The following is a 15,001-nucleotide window of genomic DNA, read 5'->3' on the forward strand; positions in this document are numbered from 1 at the left end:
AGGTCAACATCTGGTTATTGTACGTATGTGTGGGGAAACCTAGTAACGTGGCGAAGTAAGAAACAACCAGTAGTTTCTCGGAGTAGTGCAGAAACGGAGTTCAGAGCTATGGTACTCGGAATTTGTGAGGGAATATGGCTGGAAAGACTAATGAGGGAATTAGGAATCATCACTTCTGAACCAATGAAGGTATTTTGTGACAATCAGTCAGCTATTAACATTGCAAAGAATCCGGTGCATCACGACAGGACAAAACATGTGGAGATAGATTGCCACTTCATAAAGGAGAAGATAGAAAATGGGACAGTTAGTCTACTATACACGTTGACAAGTCAGCAAATAGCAGATATCCTTACTAAAGCTCTACCAAGGAAGAATTTTGAAGATTTGAGTACTAAGCTTGGCTTGATTAACATTTACGCCTAGCTTGAGGGGGAGTGTGGAAATACCCGATCCCTGATTTTCAGTGATACCGCTGCAGCAATTCTGATTTTATTATTAGTTGGCTACGTTAATTTAGGAATAAAGAGATTCTGGAAAATCCCTGATATCTCTATTAGTTTGTTTCCTATATTTGTATTTAGCTAGTTCCCTGATTTTGTGGTAATTAGTATCTTGTTATTGAATATAGTGAAAGGAACTTCTCTTCCTTCCATTATATACAGGCTGTACATTTATCATTGATGAATAAGAGAATTTTTCTTCTCTAAAAACAACAGTTCTCAACAAGAAGTGGATTAGAGATGCTATGGGGCATGTGGGCAGGTCTCTTAGGCTATCTTTTGGAGATTGTCCAGAGGATTTTATTGCCCTTTTTCAATGTATCGAGTCCAGCGGAAGGCCCCTTTCAGATCCGAAATCGCCCAGAGGACGTCGATTAACTCCAGGAAGGAGCAGGGAGCTGCAACGTCTGGCGGTTGGTCACAGGAATTTAGAGGTATTTCCTAAAAGGGTTTCAGCGCAGGGTTCTCGGGGAAGTTCCGTTTCCAAATGAAGCTACTCTCATGGAACATGAGGGGTGTGGGGTCCAAACAGAAAAGAAGACTCATCAAAGATACCTGTGACAGATATAATCCAGATATTGTGTTTCTTCAGGAAACAAAATGTAACAGCTTCGACGACAGACTAATGGGCACCCTTTGGAATGCTGCAGATGCTAAATTGGTCACACTAGACTCTACAGGGAGTGCGGGTGGAATTTTAGTAGCTTGGAAGTCCTCAAATTGGGCTCTCTTAAACAGTTGGGTAGGTCGTTTTTCAGTTTCGGTTGTTTTGCAGCAGGTCTCTTATGGTTTTTCTTGCCTATTCTATTCTGTATACGGGCCTGTTCTTGACGCAGACAGAAAGTTTTTCTGGGAGGAAATTTCTAGCTCGAAACAAAAATTTTCAGGTGCCTGTTGCATAGTAGGGGATTTTAACATCATCAGATTCGCTAATGAAAAATCCCATGGGCATTTGGTTTCTCCAGCTATGGCGTCTTTCTCTCGCTGGATTGAAGATCAGGAGTTAGTGGATCTGCCTGTTCTCAGGGCCAGATTTACTTGGTGTAACGGTAGCGTGACTCTCACCATGTGCAGGCTCGATAGGTTTTTAGTCTCCCCTGATTGGTTAGATTGTTTCCCCCTATCTTCCCAATCGGTCCTTCCAAGGACAACGTCAGATCATTGCCCAATTTCCTTAGTGGAGGAGCAGAATTGGGGTCCCAAGCCGTTTCGTTTTGACACTTCCTGGTTTAAAGTTGATGGGTTCTATCAGAAAGTGGCTGATTGGTGGACAAGTTTTCGGGTCGAAGGGTACGCGGGATTCCGGCTTTCGTCTAAGTTGAAGCTATTAAAGGCAGCCCTTAAGGAGTGGTTCAAGAGTGAAATGCGCATCAGGGAGCAGGAAACTGAATCTCCGTTATTTGAGCTGAAGTCTATTGATGCCCAGGCTGAAGCTCAACCGTTGAACTTCGAAACTCAGAATAGGAGAGTTCAGCTGCTCCAGACCATTGCTAGTAGGGCTCTTGAAAATGAGATCTTGTGGAAGCAGAAGTCTAGGATCTCCTGGATTAAAGAAGGCGATAGGAATATGCATTTTTTCCATACCATCGCAAGCATGCATGCTAGGAACAACAAAATCAGTAGCATTCTAGTGAATGGGGAACGCATAGAAGATAAAGAAGAGATAGCTGAAGAGATGGTTTCCTATTTTAGCTCTCTGCTGAGGGGAGAAGAATGGCGTAGGCCTTCGCTGGATGGAATTCAGTTCGACAGAATCTCGGCTGGGGAGGCAGAAATGTTATAAGGCCCTTTTTCCACCGAAGAAATCAAGTAGGCCGTTGACTCCCTTGGAGCTGAAAAGGCCCCAAGCCCAGACGGTTTTCTAACATTTTTGGGAGGTGATCCACTCCGATGTGATTGAATTCTTAAATGAGTTTCACCGAAGGAGTAGGATCTCTAAGGGCCTTGGGGCTACCTTTATAGCCCTAATTCCGAAATTGCCCGGAGCTGCTTCTCCCAAAGACTTCAGGCCGATCAACCTGTTGGGAGGGCCCTACAAAATCTTGGCGAAAGTGTTGGCGAACCAGCTTAGGAAGGTTATAGGCAAGCTAATTTACGCGGCCCTTAGTGCTAATAAGTGCCTCGATTCAAGTTGCAGATCAGGATCCAAATATATCATGTGCAAGCTGGACATCGAAAAAGCTTATGATCACGTTGATTGGGTATTCTTATCGTATCTGCTTTATCGCATGGGATTTGGGGAAAGATGGAGAGCCTGAATGGGAGAATGTATTGGGTCGGCTAACTTCTCTATTCTTCTTAACGGTTCCCCGAAAGGATTTTTTAGAAGCACAAGAGGTTTGAGGCAGGGCGACCCCCTATCCCCTTTCTTATTCCTTATAGTTGGAGAGGCTTTGTCTAGGATGATTCTCAAAGGGCAAGTGGTAGGCTTATTGCGAGGAGTCAGCATCAAAGGTATGTCCACTCCAATTTCTCATATTCAGTATGCGGATGATTCCTTAATCTTTTCTGAAGCCTCGAGAGATAAGGTGGAAAATCTTCGAACCACAGTCCGATGTTTTCAGGCTGTCTCTGGCCTAAGGTGAATTTGGTGAAATCGAAAATTTTTGGGATAAATATGGAAAAGGGGTGGTTGAAGAGCTGGCTCAAGTATTCAGATGTGCGGCTGCTTCCTTGCCTTCATCCTTTGTGGGTCTCCCCCTTAGTGTTGGAAGGCTGCCGAAAAACCTTTGGGAGAAAGTCATCCTCAGATTTCAGGTTTACCTGGCGCGTTGGAAGTGTTAGTATCTTTCTTTAGGCGGCCGTCATCTTAATCAAAGCTACTCTTTCCAATCTCCCAATTTATTTCATGTCTCTCCTCAAATGCCCGGCCTCGGTGTTGGCTTCTATCGACAAATTGAGACGGGATTTCCTTTGGCACGGTAAAGGAGATAAGAAGAACTTTCATCTTCTAAAATGGGCAGAGGTTTGTTTACATACGTCTGACGGGGGAGCTGGGGTTAAAGAGTTAAAAGCAATGAATCAGGCATTGCTCGGCAAGTGGATTTGGAGGCTTGGGGTTGAGGAGGGGAGTCTTTGGAACTCCATCATCAAAAGAGTATATACGGGAGATCTCCTGGTGGCTGGTGGTCTAAGGAGCCTCCGTCCAAAAGGGTGTCTCCCATCTGGAGAGAGATAATGAAGATACAAAAGGTGGTTGTATCCGACATCGGCTTCGTCCTAGGCAATGGAGCAAAGATTTGTTTTTGGGATGATATTTGGGTCGGGGACCAGCCGCTTAGAACAAGATTCCCGCAAATATATCGCATCGCCTCTTCGAAAGCTTCTTTTGTGGCTGACCATTTTGTTATTGAAGATGGTAAAGTCATATGGAACGTGTCGTGCATAAGGGATCTCCAAGATTGGGAGATATCAGATTATGCGGCCCTTTTGGAATGCATCTACGCGGCAATTCCTTCTCCTTCTTCCGAAGACAACATTTTTTGGAAACTAGACAAATCTTCGTCGTTCTCAGTTTGTTCTTTGTACAATCGTTTGCACCGCCAATAGTCAGTGCCTCTTGCTCATTGTTCTTTTATTTGGAATTATGGTGCTCCCCCAAAAATTCTTGCTTTCGGCTGGTTGGTTGGCAAAAAGAGAATCTTAACGGTGGATAATCTGAGGAGGAAAGGGATGGTCTTTCCCAATATTTGCTTATGTTGCATGCGGGTTGAAGAGACGGTCAATCATTTGTTTCTTCACTGCCCTTTCTTTCAATCCATTTGGGCTGATTTTTTTTTTTTTTTTTTTTGCTTTGGTTTGACATGTGTTGGTGCATCCCGTGTGAGGTTCAACAGTCCATTCAGGCGTGGCACGGGGTCCATTTTGGGAAGGTGAAAACAGTAATCTGGAGGATGGTTATTTTAGCTGTCTGGTGGTCAGTTTGGGGAGAGAGAAACAACAAAATCTTCATTAATTCCTCTAATATTGCTGGGGAGGTTGCGACTAGGGCTAAACGTCTGCTGATTGAATGGGCATCCAATGTGGAGGCTCTAAATGCTTGTGATTTTTTCTTTTTAGGAGTGTAGTTGCAGTCTGCTTTCTTAGTAGACTCCTTATGTTTTTGGTTTTTCTCCTTTTTAATATAATTGTTATCTTTCAAAAATAAAAATAAAAATTGCAAGTACCATTAAATTGTGATATGTAAAATCTGTAAAATAATGTGGGGTCATGGGGTGGCATTTATAAAACCAATTGCTGATGTTGAGCTCTATTAGTCAGCTAGCGATTATTGAACCACCATAATCAAGAGCAAGCAAACATATTATTAACACCTTGCTGAAAAATTAATTGATACCAAGGTGACTCGAATCATCAAACCTTGACCCAAAAAAGTTATTCCATCAAAGGCTGCAATATTGACGAGGACGTGGACAACCAAATGTTGATGAATTGGGTTGATATACTTGTTAACGAGTTTCTGGAGGGATTGGAGCATGGAAAGGGACCTAAAAATCTTTCATAATGGGTTAAATCTATAAATCCATCAATTGACCATGCATTGTGGCACTTGTGCCCGTGGGACACTTTTGGATCAGGGTCTTTTGGTGGCATTTACTTAAAAGTTATGAATTTTGTTTTATTTTTGCTTTGCTTATGCCTCACTTAAATAGGGGTATTTTAATCATTTTCTTTTAAATTAAGATTGTAGGGCCGAGATTATAATATTTAGTTGAGGTTGGATGATCTTAGGAGGGAATAGGAAGAGAGAGAGAGAGAGAGAGAGAGAGAGAGAGAGAGAGAGAGAGAGAGAGAGAGAGAGAGAGACTTTTGAAGAAAAAGTGTCGTATGTCTTGGGTCTCAAAACCCTAACACTCTTTTATTATAATGTTATAGCACAAATACATATTCCTCGGAGAACAAAACATTGTGCATATGCACACTCCCAAAAACCCATACAAAATATCCTACCAACTCTCTACACTTCCCCTCAAGTTGGAGCATAGATGTTGATCATGCCAAACTTGCCGGCATTACGATGAAGAGCATCCAAACTGAGATATTTAGTGAGAACATCTGTTAACTACTCGCCAAAGCAAACAAAAGGGATTACAATTTCCTTGTTAGCGACTTTCTCACAAATAAAATCACAATCAATCTCAATGTGCTTTATGCGCTCCTAAAATATCGGATTGCTGGTGATGTGAATGACAACTTGATTGTCACAATACAATGGAATGGGACCTGACAGAAATTAGCCATGTTCTTGTAGAAGGCTGCGAAGGCAAACTAGTTCACATATTGTATGGGCCATTGCTCTATACTCACCTTCGACAGAAGATCGTGCCACAATGGTCTGCTTCTTGCTCTTCTAGGTGATAAGATTTCCACCAAGAAAAGTACAATACCTTGATGGAGACCGCTTATCATGCAAGCTACCGCTAACACAATTAACATCAGAATAATTGGAAAGATGGAGATGACCATGCTGTTAAAACAATAAACCTTTACCCGGGGCAGATTTGAGATACCGAAGGATACGATACACTGCAGTCAGATGTATGATACGAGGAGCATGCATGAATTGACTATTGATGCCCAAAACATAGGATAGGTCTGACTAGTTAATAGTTAAATAGATATGTTGACCAACCAACCGACGATGCATCCCAGGATCTAAGTGTTCACCGTCATTAAGGGTGATATTCTGGGTAGTGTCCATTGGCTCAGCAACAAGCTTGCATCCTAGTCTCAGAGAGAAGATTAAGTGCATATTTCCTCTGAGAGCACAACTTCGAACTTTGATCGAGCAACTTCAATTCCTAAGAAATACTGGAGAGTTCTAAGGTCTTTGATCTCAAACTGAGCCTTGAGAAATGACTTAATGGCATCATACACTTAGTATCATTGCCGGATAACACTGTCATCAATGTAGACAATGAGCACCACAATCCCTGTAGGCTGCTAACAAATGAAAAGAGAGTGATCTACATGGCTTCAAACGAATTCAAACTTGAGAAGAGCATGAATAAATTTATCAAAACAAGCGCGTGGAGACTATTTGAGGCCATAGATGGACTTCTTCAATTGACACACAAGCAAAGTATTTGATAAAGAAAATCCCAGGGGCTAATGCATACAAACTTCCCTAATGAGGTCGCCATGTAAGAAAGCATTCTTCACATCTAGTTGGAAGAGGGGCCAAGACAAATTTATAGCTAGAGAAATCACCACTTGAACAGAGTTGAGTTTGGCCATAGGAGATAATGTCTCAAAGTAATCCACGCCATAGGTTTGAGTGTAACCCTTGGCGATCAATCGTGCCTTATAACGGTTAACTGAATCATTTGGAATATACTTGATGGTGTAAATCCATCGGCATCCAACATTTTGCTTACCCTTAGGTGAAGGAACTAACTCCCAGGTATTGTTCTTTTCAAGTGCTTGCATTTCTTCCATCATAGTCTGAGTCCAGTCAGGGCTGCTCATGGCTTCCTTTAAGGTACAAGGGACAACGGACAAGGATATGAAAGTTGTAAAAGATTAGAAGGGGGAAAGATGCTGATAGGAAAGAAAACTAGTAATGGGATGTTTCATACACGAGCAAGAAGATTTTCACAAGGTAATGGGAAGATCGTCATGAGGAGAGTGAAAGATAGCACTTGAGCCACCAGCTGAAGTGGATGAAATGATAGGTGATAGAGTAGTGGATGATTTAGTTCACCGATGATACACCAGAATGGGCTTGGAAGAGACAGGTGATATAAGAGTATCATCAAGACAAGAGTCAGGAAGCGTATAAAGTTATGCCCCCCTTGATGAGTAAGAGGTTCATGTAGTGATTGCCCTTCATCAGAAAAATAAGGAACCACTTCAAAGAATGTCACATTTGCTGAGGCATCTTTTATAGATCAGAGGGTTATAACATTCATATCCCTTTTGAGCTTGAGAGTACCCTAAGAAGACTCATTTAATAGCTCGAGTACTTAACTTTTCATTACTACTATCAAGGACTTAAACAAAGCACACGCGCCCAGAGACTTTTGGGGGTAAGGGAAAAGGTTTATTATGCAGATGCAAAATTTCAAATGAGAATTTATGTGAGAATTTTGGGATGGTATGTGACTAATAAGGAAGGTAGGAGTAAGCAAGCATCGTCTCAAAATGGAAGTAAGAAGGCATGTGTTACTTCAAGAAGATGACAGTTCTTTCACTTAACCACACCTTTTTGTTTAGGGGTTTGTGAACATGAAATACGGGATAATAATAATAATATACTATGATCTTGCAAAAAGGGCAAAAATGCATTCAACATATACTTGCCCCCATTGTTAGAATGTAGAAATTTAATAAGACATTGAAATTGAGTGACCACTTCATTGTAAAAAAAATTGAATATATCAAACACCTCATGTTTAGATTTGAGATGATAAACCCAAGTCATTCGAGAGCAATCATCAATGAAGGTAATAAAATATTTATATCCAAAAAGAGAGATAATAGGCGCAGGGCCTCAAACATGAGAATGAACTAGTTCAAATAGTCTAGATTTCCTCTCCGATGAAGTAGGAGGAAAGACGACTTGGTGATGTTTGGAGAACTCACAAGTCTCATGATATATGGGTTTAGTTACAGATATTGACAGAAACAAAAGTTTTAACCTAGACAGTGATAGATGTCCTAGGCGACAATGCCATCTGGACACAGACTCTTGATCTAAGGACATAGCACTAGATGCCATTACAAGTGCATCATCAAGGAAATAGACTCCTCCATGTTCATAGCCCCCACAAATCATCTACTTCGTCTGTAGGTCTTGAAACACACAATGAGAAGGAAAGAAAGTTATCGAACAATTTAAAGACTTTGTAAGAAAACCAACATATAAGAGATTAAGAGGAAAGCTGGGAACATGTAGGATGTATGATAGTGGCATGGTGGGAAAGAGATGGGTTTCAAATATTGGAGTTTAGTTTCCATTTGTAATAGTGACAAAGTAGGACTGACTTGAAGGTAGATAAGAACTAAACAAATGGGGCTTACTAGTCACATGCGATGTGGCTTAAGAATCAATGACTCAGGAAGAAGGGGAAGACACATGAAGGGCAATACTTGACGGGGGCTGCAACAACTCTGAAAGTATAAGGAGCACCATGAGCATGCGGTCTCATCAAGGCCTCATAGGCATCGTGAGAGAAGAGAACAAAGTCAGTTGAAGAAAGCTTCTCAAGAGCAACGATTTGTGGAGACTTCTCAAAAACACCTGAGGCAGTACTAGCCAAGAATGCACTAGCCCACGAAGGACATCCAATGAGGCCCAATCATCGATCAATGGGTGGAGAGAGAGAGAGAGAGAGAGAGAGAGAGAGAGAGAGAGAGAGAGAGAGAGAGATTTGAAGAAAAAAGTGTCTCGTATGCATTGGGTCTTCGAACCCTAACACTTTAATTATAATCTAAGAGCACAAATAACAAAGCATTTTGCACATGCACACACCCAAAAACCCATACATACAAAATACCCTACCAACTCTCTATATATTTAACCCATAGTTTGTGCTTGATGTATAGATCAGATTACTGTTAGGGCTTCTCTTCATTTTCCTCCATATAAAACTCAATAAAGAGAAAATGTCCACAACTTTTGGGACATTTTTCCTCTTTAGAAGCGTTGGGCATCAACCCTTTTCTGGGGTTTGTGCAAGTGCATGTTTTCCACAAGTGAGGCGTGTGATCCAGGCCATCAAATTGGTGAGAGCATTGATTATTCGATGGTTGTTGCATTGATTGTCCTCTCTTTTCAAGTGGAAGAATCTCTATTCTTGGAATGGGAGTGCTTTGGTACTAGGGTTTGATATAACTATGTGCGGTTAATGAATCTCATTTGTCAGCTATACAAAGTATGCATCTAGAGGGACTCAATTATTTAGGCGTCAAACCATGGGGTAGGTTAGGCAATGGCCTAATTTTCTTTAAGAAAAATATTATCACTCAGGTTGATGTTAGGGGTGTTCTTTCCACTGTTTTGATTTTTGAACCTAACTGATACTCAAAGGCTTCAGGTCAATGTGTATGGACATGGTTGCTTTTTTCCAGTTATAACATATTTTTCTTTGTAAGAAAGTGGTCTGCTATATCATATAGATTTTGGTTGCAGGTATCCTATGAATCTAATTCTTGAATAAGATATTGGGAATGTGCATGAATTGAATTTCCTTCTTGCAGCTTTGGACTGCATATTTATCTATGATCTTTATCTTCTTTTAGGGAAATGGTTTCCTACATCGCTAATACACTAATTTTCATCTTAAGGTAAGTATATCATGCAGTATTCCAATTTATTTCATTATGTAATGCTTGTATGGTGGCACTTGCATATGTATCATGCTAATTTGCCTGTCCTAATATTGCTACTTTGAATGAGAAAAAAAAGTTGAATTTGTACTTTGTGAGTTCTTTACACAATGCCATGTAGTTTGCTATAGCTCATATATTAGATGATTTCCATGAGAATTTCAAGACAATTCTGCATACCATTGTGGTAAAAAATTGTTAGAACCGCCTACATGACTGGCCACCTAGGCGATTGCTTGCTACCATTCTAGCATCCGTCGGTGACCTGTTTGACATTGATGACCAGGCTTCACTCACAGATGATTAAAAACTTTTTAACTCTGCCGGAGTGAAAAAGTCCATCAAGCTCATCCTTATGAAAAATAAAGAAGAAGAAGAAGAAGTCCATCAAGCTGAGTTTTAAAGCATTCCCTCCAAAGAACCGTGTTAGGGGTCGGAGACGCATGGAGGAAGCTTTCATTTGAATCCTTGGGCATTTTCATTTGATGTTTATCTGGATTCGTTGGCTTGAATTTTCTCTCACGGTCCTTCCCTATGGGAGAGTGTAATCTCCGCCCAAAAAATCTAAGATCCATAGAGGCTGTGTGCCCTGTGCTAAGTTCAGCCCAAAAGATCCAGATCTACAGAGGCTGTGCCGCATGCCAATATCTCCTACTGTAAACCTTTGTCACAGATTTGGAGAAACCTTTAATTTCCATGCCTCAGCTTTAGGGGCATGGAGATTTCAACTCTTATGACAGTATGACGTGCGGATCCTCAGACTAAAGAGGCTAGCGAACATGAACCCCAACAACATACAAAATTAGATGATGACTGAGTACTGGTGTTTTGAGTTCTATGTTATTTTATCTTTGTAAGGGGATGTGCATATGTAGTTATGTTTATGCGTTTTCTGTTAACGTTCTATGTTTAGTGTTTTTTTTTTTAGAGAGAGAATTGAAATTCATCAGAAGTATGCCAAAAAAGCACAAAAGATTGCTAGCTTCCTTTACATAAGAAGCCTAATCCAACCTTGATAACCTCTTGTGATGATACTCTTATTTTGAAAGCATCGATTATTGTGATCCCCCTAAATGAACCAAAAAGACTCAAAATAAGAAATCTCCAGACAACTTCCCCAAATTTCCAAACCCACCTCCATGTCAAGCCCATAAGAGATCCGCCATAGACTTTTGGCATCACCCAAGTGATATGAAAAGCATCCAGAAAGTAGTCCCACACCTTTCGAGCAAATGTGCAATAAATGAAGAGGTGGTCGATTGATTCTGCATCTCTCAGGCACATTAGGCAAATATTTAGAAGAATAAGGGATCTTCTTTGTAAATTATTGATAGTTAGCATTCTCTTTCTTCCCACTAACTAAACAGAAGCCGCCATCGAGGGGGAGGGCTCCACAAGACCAAATATGAAATGAAACATTAAAGAATGAGGTTGGGACGATCCATATATCTAGTTGAAAAAAGATAGCACGGAGAAGCAGCTCGGACTATGTACATGCCTAACTAACGAATACGCCTCTTGAATAGAAGGGACCACATTTTTTAGATGAGACTACAAATTCAGACAACTCCATAATTTCCTCTGTCAGATTCCTATGGCATGGGGGAGCCCACTCCGCAGACCCCGCCATCATCCATCAATGGCAATGAATCTACCGAAGCAATGTGGGCCAACCTGCAGAATTCTTCTTAAAGCATTCGATCTCCACACCAAATATCCATCCAAAAGTTAATTCGATTTCTAGCCCCATAAAGAAAAGGAAATCTGATGTAGGATCGATGCATGAACCAAATATCATGTGAGATCAAGTAGAAAATTAAGATAATTAACAAAAAAAAAACACAAACCTTGCCATAATCATCACAAATACCACGAAAACCAAAAGAATATCATGCATAATCCTAGCCTAGGTTACCAACATCGTTACACAAGATCATTAAATAAAAGGAAACTAGGATCTAATGGATGTAGGGACATCCAATTAGCATCGGGTAAAGTCTATTTCAAAGTGGAAGGCCTAATAGAACTTAGGGTAAAATTAGGGTTAGGAGAATTGGGGTTTATGGGATCAAATTGGGTGAAGGGATTAAATGGTTCATAGGTTAGGATGTGGGATTAGGGTTTTGGATAGAAGGGGTGTAAGGATTTTGGGTGAATTAAAGAATTGGAAAAGTTAGGGTTTGGTAATTTGGAAAAGTAGGAAAGTTAGGGATTTTAGGTTTAGGGTTAGGGTTTTGGAAAAGAGAAAATTGGGTTTTCATTTTAAGGGTAATGGGAAAGTTAGGTTTTGGAGAAGAGGAAGATTTAGGATGGGAGAATCGAACAACTTTGAAGAAAATACATTGATGAAGGGAAAATAGATGATGATGTGGGGATAGATGGAGACATCACACCTCCGTTGATGAAGATTGGCCTCACACCAATCTCTTTTCCAAATTATATGGAAGTATCTTCAAATCTCATGAAGATGGAAGAAGAAGAAAATGAGCAAAGCTTCTTTGTATTTATTTTTATTTTTATTTTTTCACAAAATCCAATGGGAGAGAGGTCACACACCCCTCTTTTTATTGCTCCAAGAAGTTTCAAAAATTACAAATATCATACTATCTTGTGAATTTTAATGAAAATAGCCCTAGTCTAAATAAAATCAACTAAAATTACTCATAATGCGTCCAAATATGAAATAATCAAAAACTAAATCTTAAAAGATGATAAAGTCTAAAATTGATGTGGATGATCCACGATCAATGGCCCGATCATGTGATCCATGCAATCTAATGGCCTGATCGTCACGTCCATCTAATCCAATGGTTTAGATCACTCCATAAAGTAGCCTATGTGCATCTTCTTAGTGTGGGGTCTTTTAGATGCTCACACATGCACACGGGGTCTTCAACACGATCAACGATACTCGCTTAGCCACAAGGAAATCGGTGCGGCCCGCCTCCTCCTCTGATAAGTATGCAAAGGTGTACGTGACGTGATGCCCTCATCAACTCTCCTCGGCTGAGAAGAGTTTGCCTTTGACGGACTAAAACTCCTCTAGCACTCCAAAATATCTGGATCCAAATGTTGTGGCTCGTCCTTTGTGATCCAAGTAGAATATGAAATTGGCCCATGCTTCCACTTGACGAGGAATTTCTGAAATCTCCCATGGCGAGTGGAAACCGCTTGTGCATCCAGTATGTCTTCATTTGTTAGAGCAGGCAAGGAGGGTAAATGTGGCAAAGGCTCGGATGATTGATCAGGTAGGGCCCATGGGTTTGAGACTAGGTCATGGTCTATGGGAGGGCCTGTGAATGGATCAAAAGGCTGTACTAGATGATGACTGAGTACTAGTGTTTTGAGTTCTTTGTTATTTTATCTTTGTGAGTGGATGTGCATATGTAGTTATGTTTATGTGTTTTCATGTATTCTTGTGTTGTATCATACTGTTAACGTTTTATGTTCAATTCTTTTAAAATTATTTTATTTTATTTTTTTATAGAGAGAATTGAAATTCATTAGAAGTTTGCCGAGAGAGAGAGAGAGAGAGAGAGAGAGAGAGAGAGAGAGAGAGAGAGAGAGAGAGAGAGAGCTTCCTTTACATAAAAAGCCCAATCCAACACATTACATTTAATTTCCTTGATGACCTCTAGCGATGATACTGTGATTCTGAAAGCATCGATTATTATGATCCCCCCAAATGGATCAAAAAGACTCTCAAAATAAGAAATCTCCAGACAACTGCCCAATTTTCCAAACCCACTTCTATGTCAAGCCCATAAGAGATCTGCTATGGGCTTTGGCATCACCCAAGTGATATGAAAAGCATCCAGAAAGTAGTCCCACACCTTTTGAGCAAATGTGCAATAAATGAAGAGGCGGTCGATTGATTCTGCATCTCTTAGGCAAATATTTAGAAGAATAAGGGATCTTCTTTGTAAATTATTGATAGTTAGCACTGTCTAAACAGAAGCCACCGCCGGGGGGGGGGGGGCGCATAAGACCACATATGAAATGAAACAAGAAAGAATGAGGTTGAGATGATCTGCACATCTAGTTGAAAAAAGATAGCACGAAGAAGCGGCCCGAACTATGGGCATGCTTGACTAATGAATCGTCCTCTTGAGCCGAAGGGACCACATTTTTCATATGAGACTACAAATTTAGACAACTCCATAATTTCTTGTTAGATTCCTATGGCATGGGGGAGCTCGCACCATAGACCTTGCCAGCTATTGAGTAACATTCGTCAATAGCGATGAATCTACCGAAGTAATGTGGGCCAACCCGCAAAAATCTTCTTAAAGCATTCGATCTCCACACCAAATATCCGACCAAAAGTGAATTCGATATCTAGTCCCCTAAAGAAAAGTAAATCCCTTTACTAAATAGATGCCCAATTGAAGCAATCACTTTTCAAATTCCAGTAGCACAATATAGAGAATAACTCTTTTCTTCCCAACCCCCTCATCCGCACCATATTTGCTAACAATAATCTCCCTCCAAAGTCTTCCCTCTTCATTGCCGAATCTCCAAAGCCACTTCCCAAGCAATGCCATATTCATAGATCTATGATCCTTGATCTGTGCTCTGCCTACTGCAATCGGCTTGCAAACATCTTCCCGCTTTAGGAGATGAAACTTCCTTTTCTCCTCCACCCCTTGCCACAAGAAGTCTCTTCTCAACTTTTTCAGCATTTCCAAACCCGACTTGGGGCATTTAAAAAAGGACAATACACCGGCATATTAGAGAACACGACTTTGATGACGGTTAGGCAGTCACCTATAGATAGATATTGGCTCTTTCAACCCAAAAGCTGTCTCTCAATCCTCTCTATAACCTTGTCCCACAAGGAATTCATGGGATCCTCTTTTCTTCTACAAATTTCTTCCTCTCTCACTCCCTCTCATCATCATCATCATTCAAGCCTCGATTCCTAACCTCATCTCACCATTGTGTCTAGGTCATCATGATTTTTAACCATTCACAATCATTCTCAACACCAACTTCTTCCCCATCACCATTGCTTCAAGTCTGTCCATTAGTTGTTTCTCATCAAATCTGCTCATCTCTTCATCACGATAGCCCATCATCACCTGAATATCTAGATGCCATTTGTCATGCTGTAAAAACATCAACTCACACTTTGCTTCTCCATCACACTGCCACTTCTCCAAACTATT

The 15,001-nt window shown here is 40.7% G+C and overlaps 1 protein-coding gene across 1 annotated transcript in view; it reads left to right on the forward strand.

Moving 5' to 3' along the window:
* Positions 1-15,001, forward strand: part of LOC131251626 (sodium/hydrogen exchanger 8-like) — a 177,469-nt gene that overhangs the window by 29,710 nt on the left and 132,758 nt on the right. The window contains exon 10 of the mRNA XM_058252463.1: positions 9,747-9,791. Coding sequence (XP_058108446.1) covers positions 9,747-9,791 — 45 coding nt within the window. The remainder of the gene's footprint in view (positions 1-9,746; positions 9,792-15,001) is intronic.

This window comes from Magnolia sinica, chromosome 7 (assembly GCF_029962835.1).
Source record: "Magnolia sinica isolate HGM2019 chromosome 7, MsV1, whole genome shotgun sequence".
In the NCBI taxonomy this organism is placed as follows: Eukaryota; Viridiplantae; Streptophyta; class Magnoliopsida; order Magnoliales; family Magnoliaceae; genus Magnolia; species Magnolia sinica.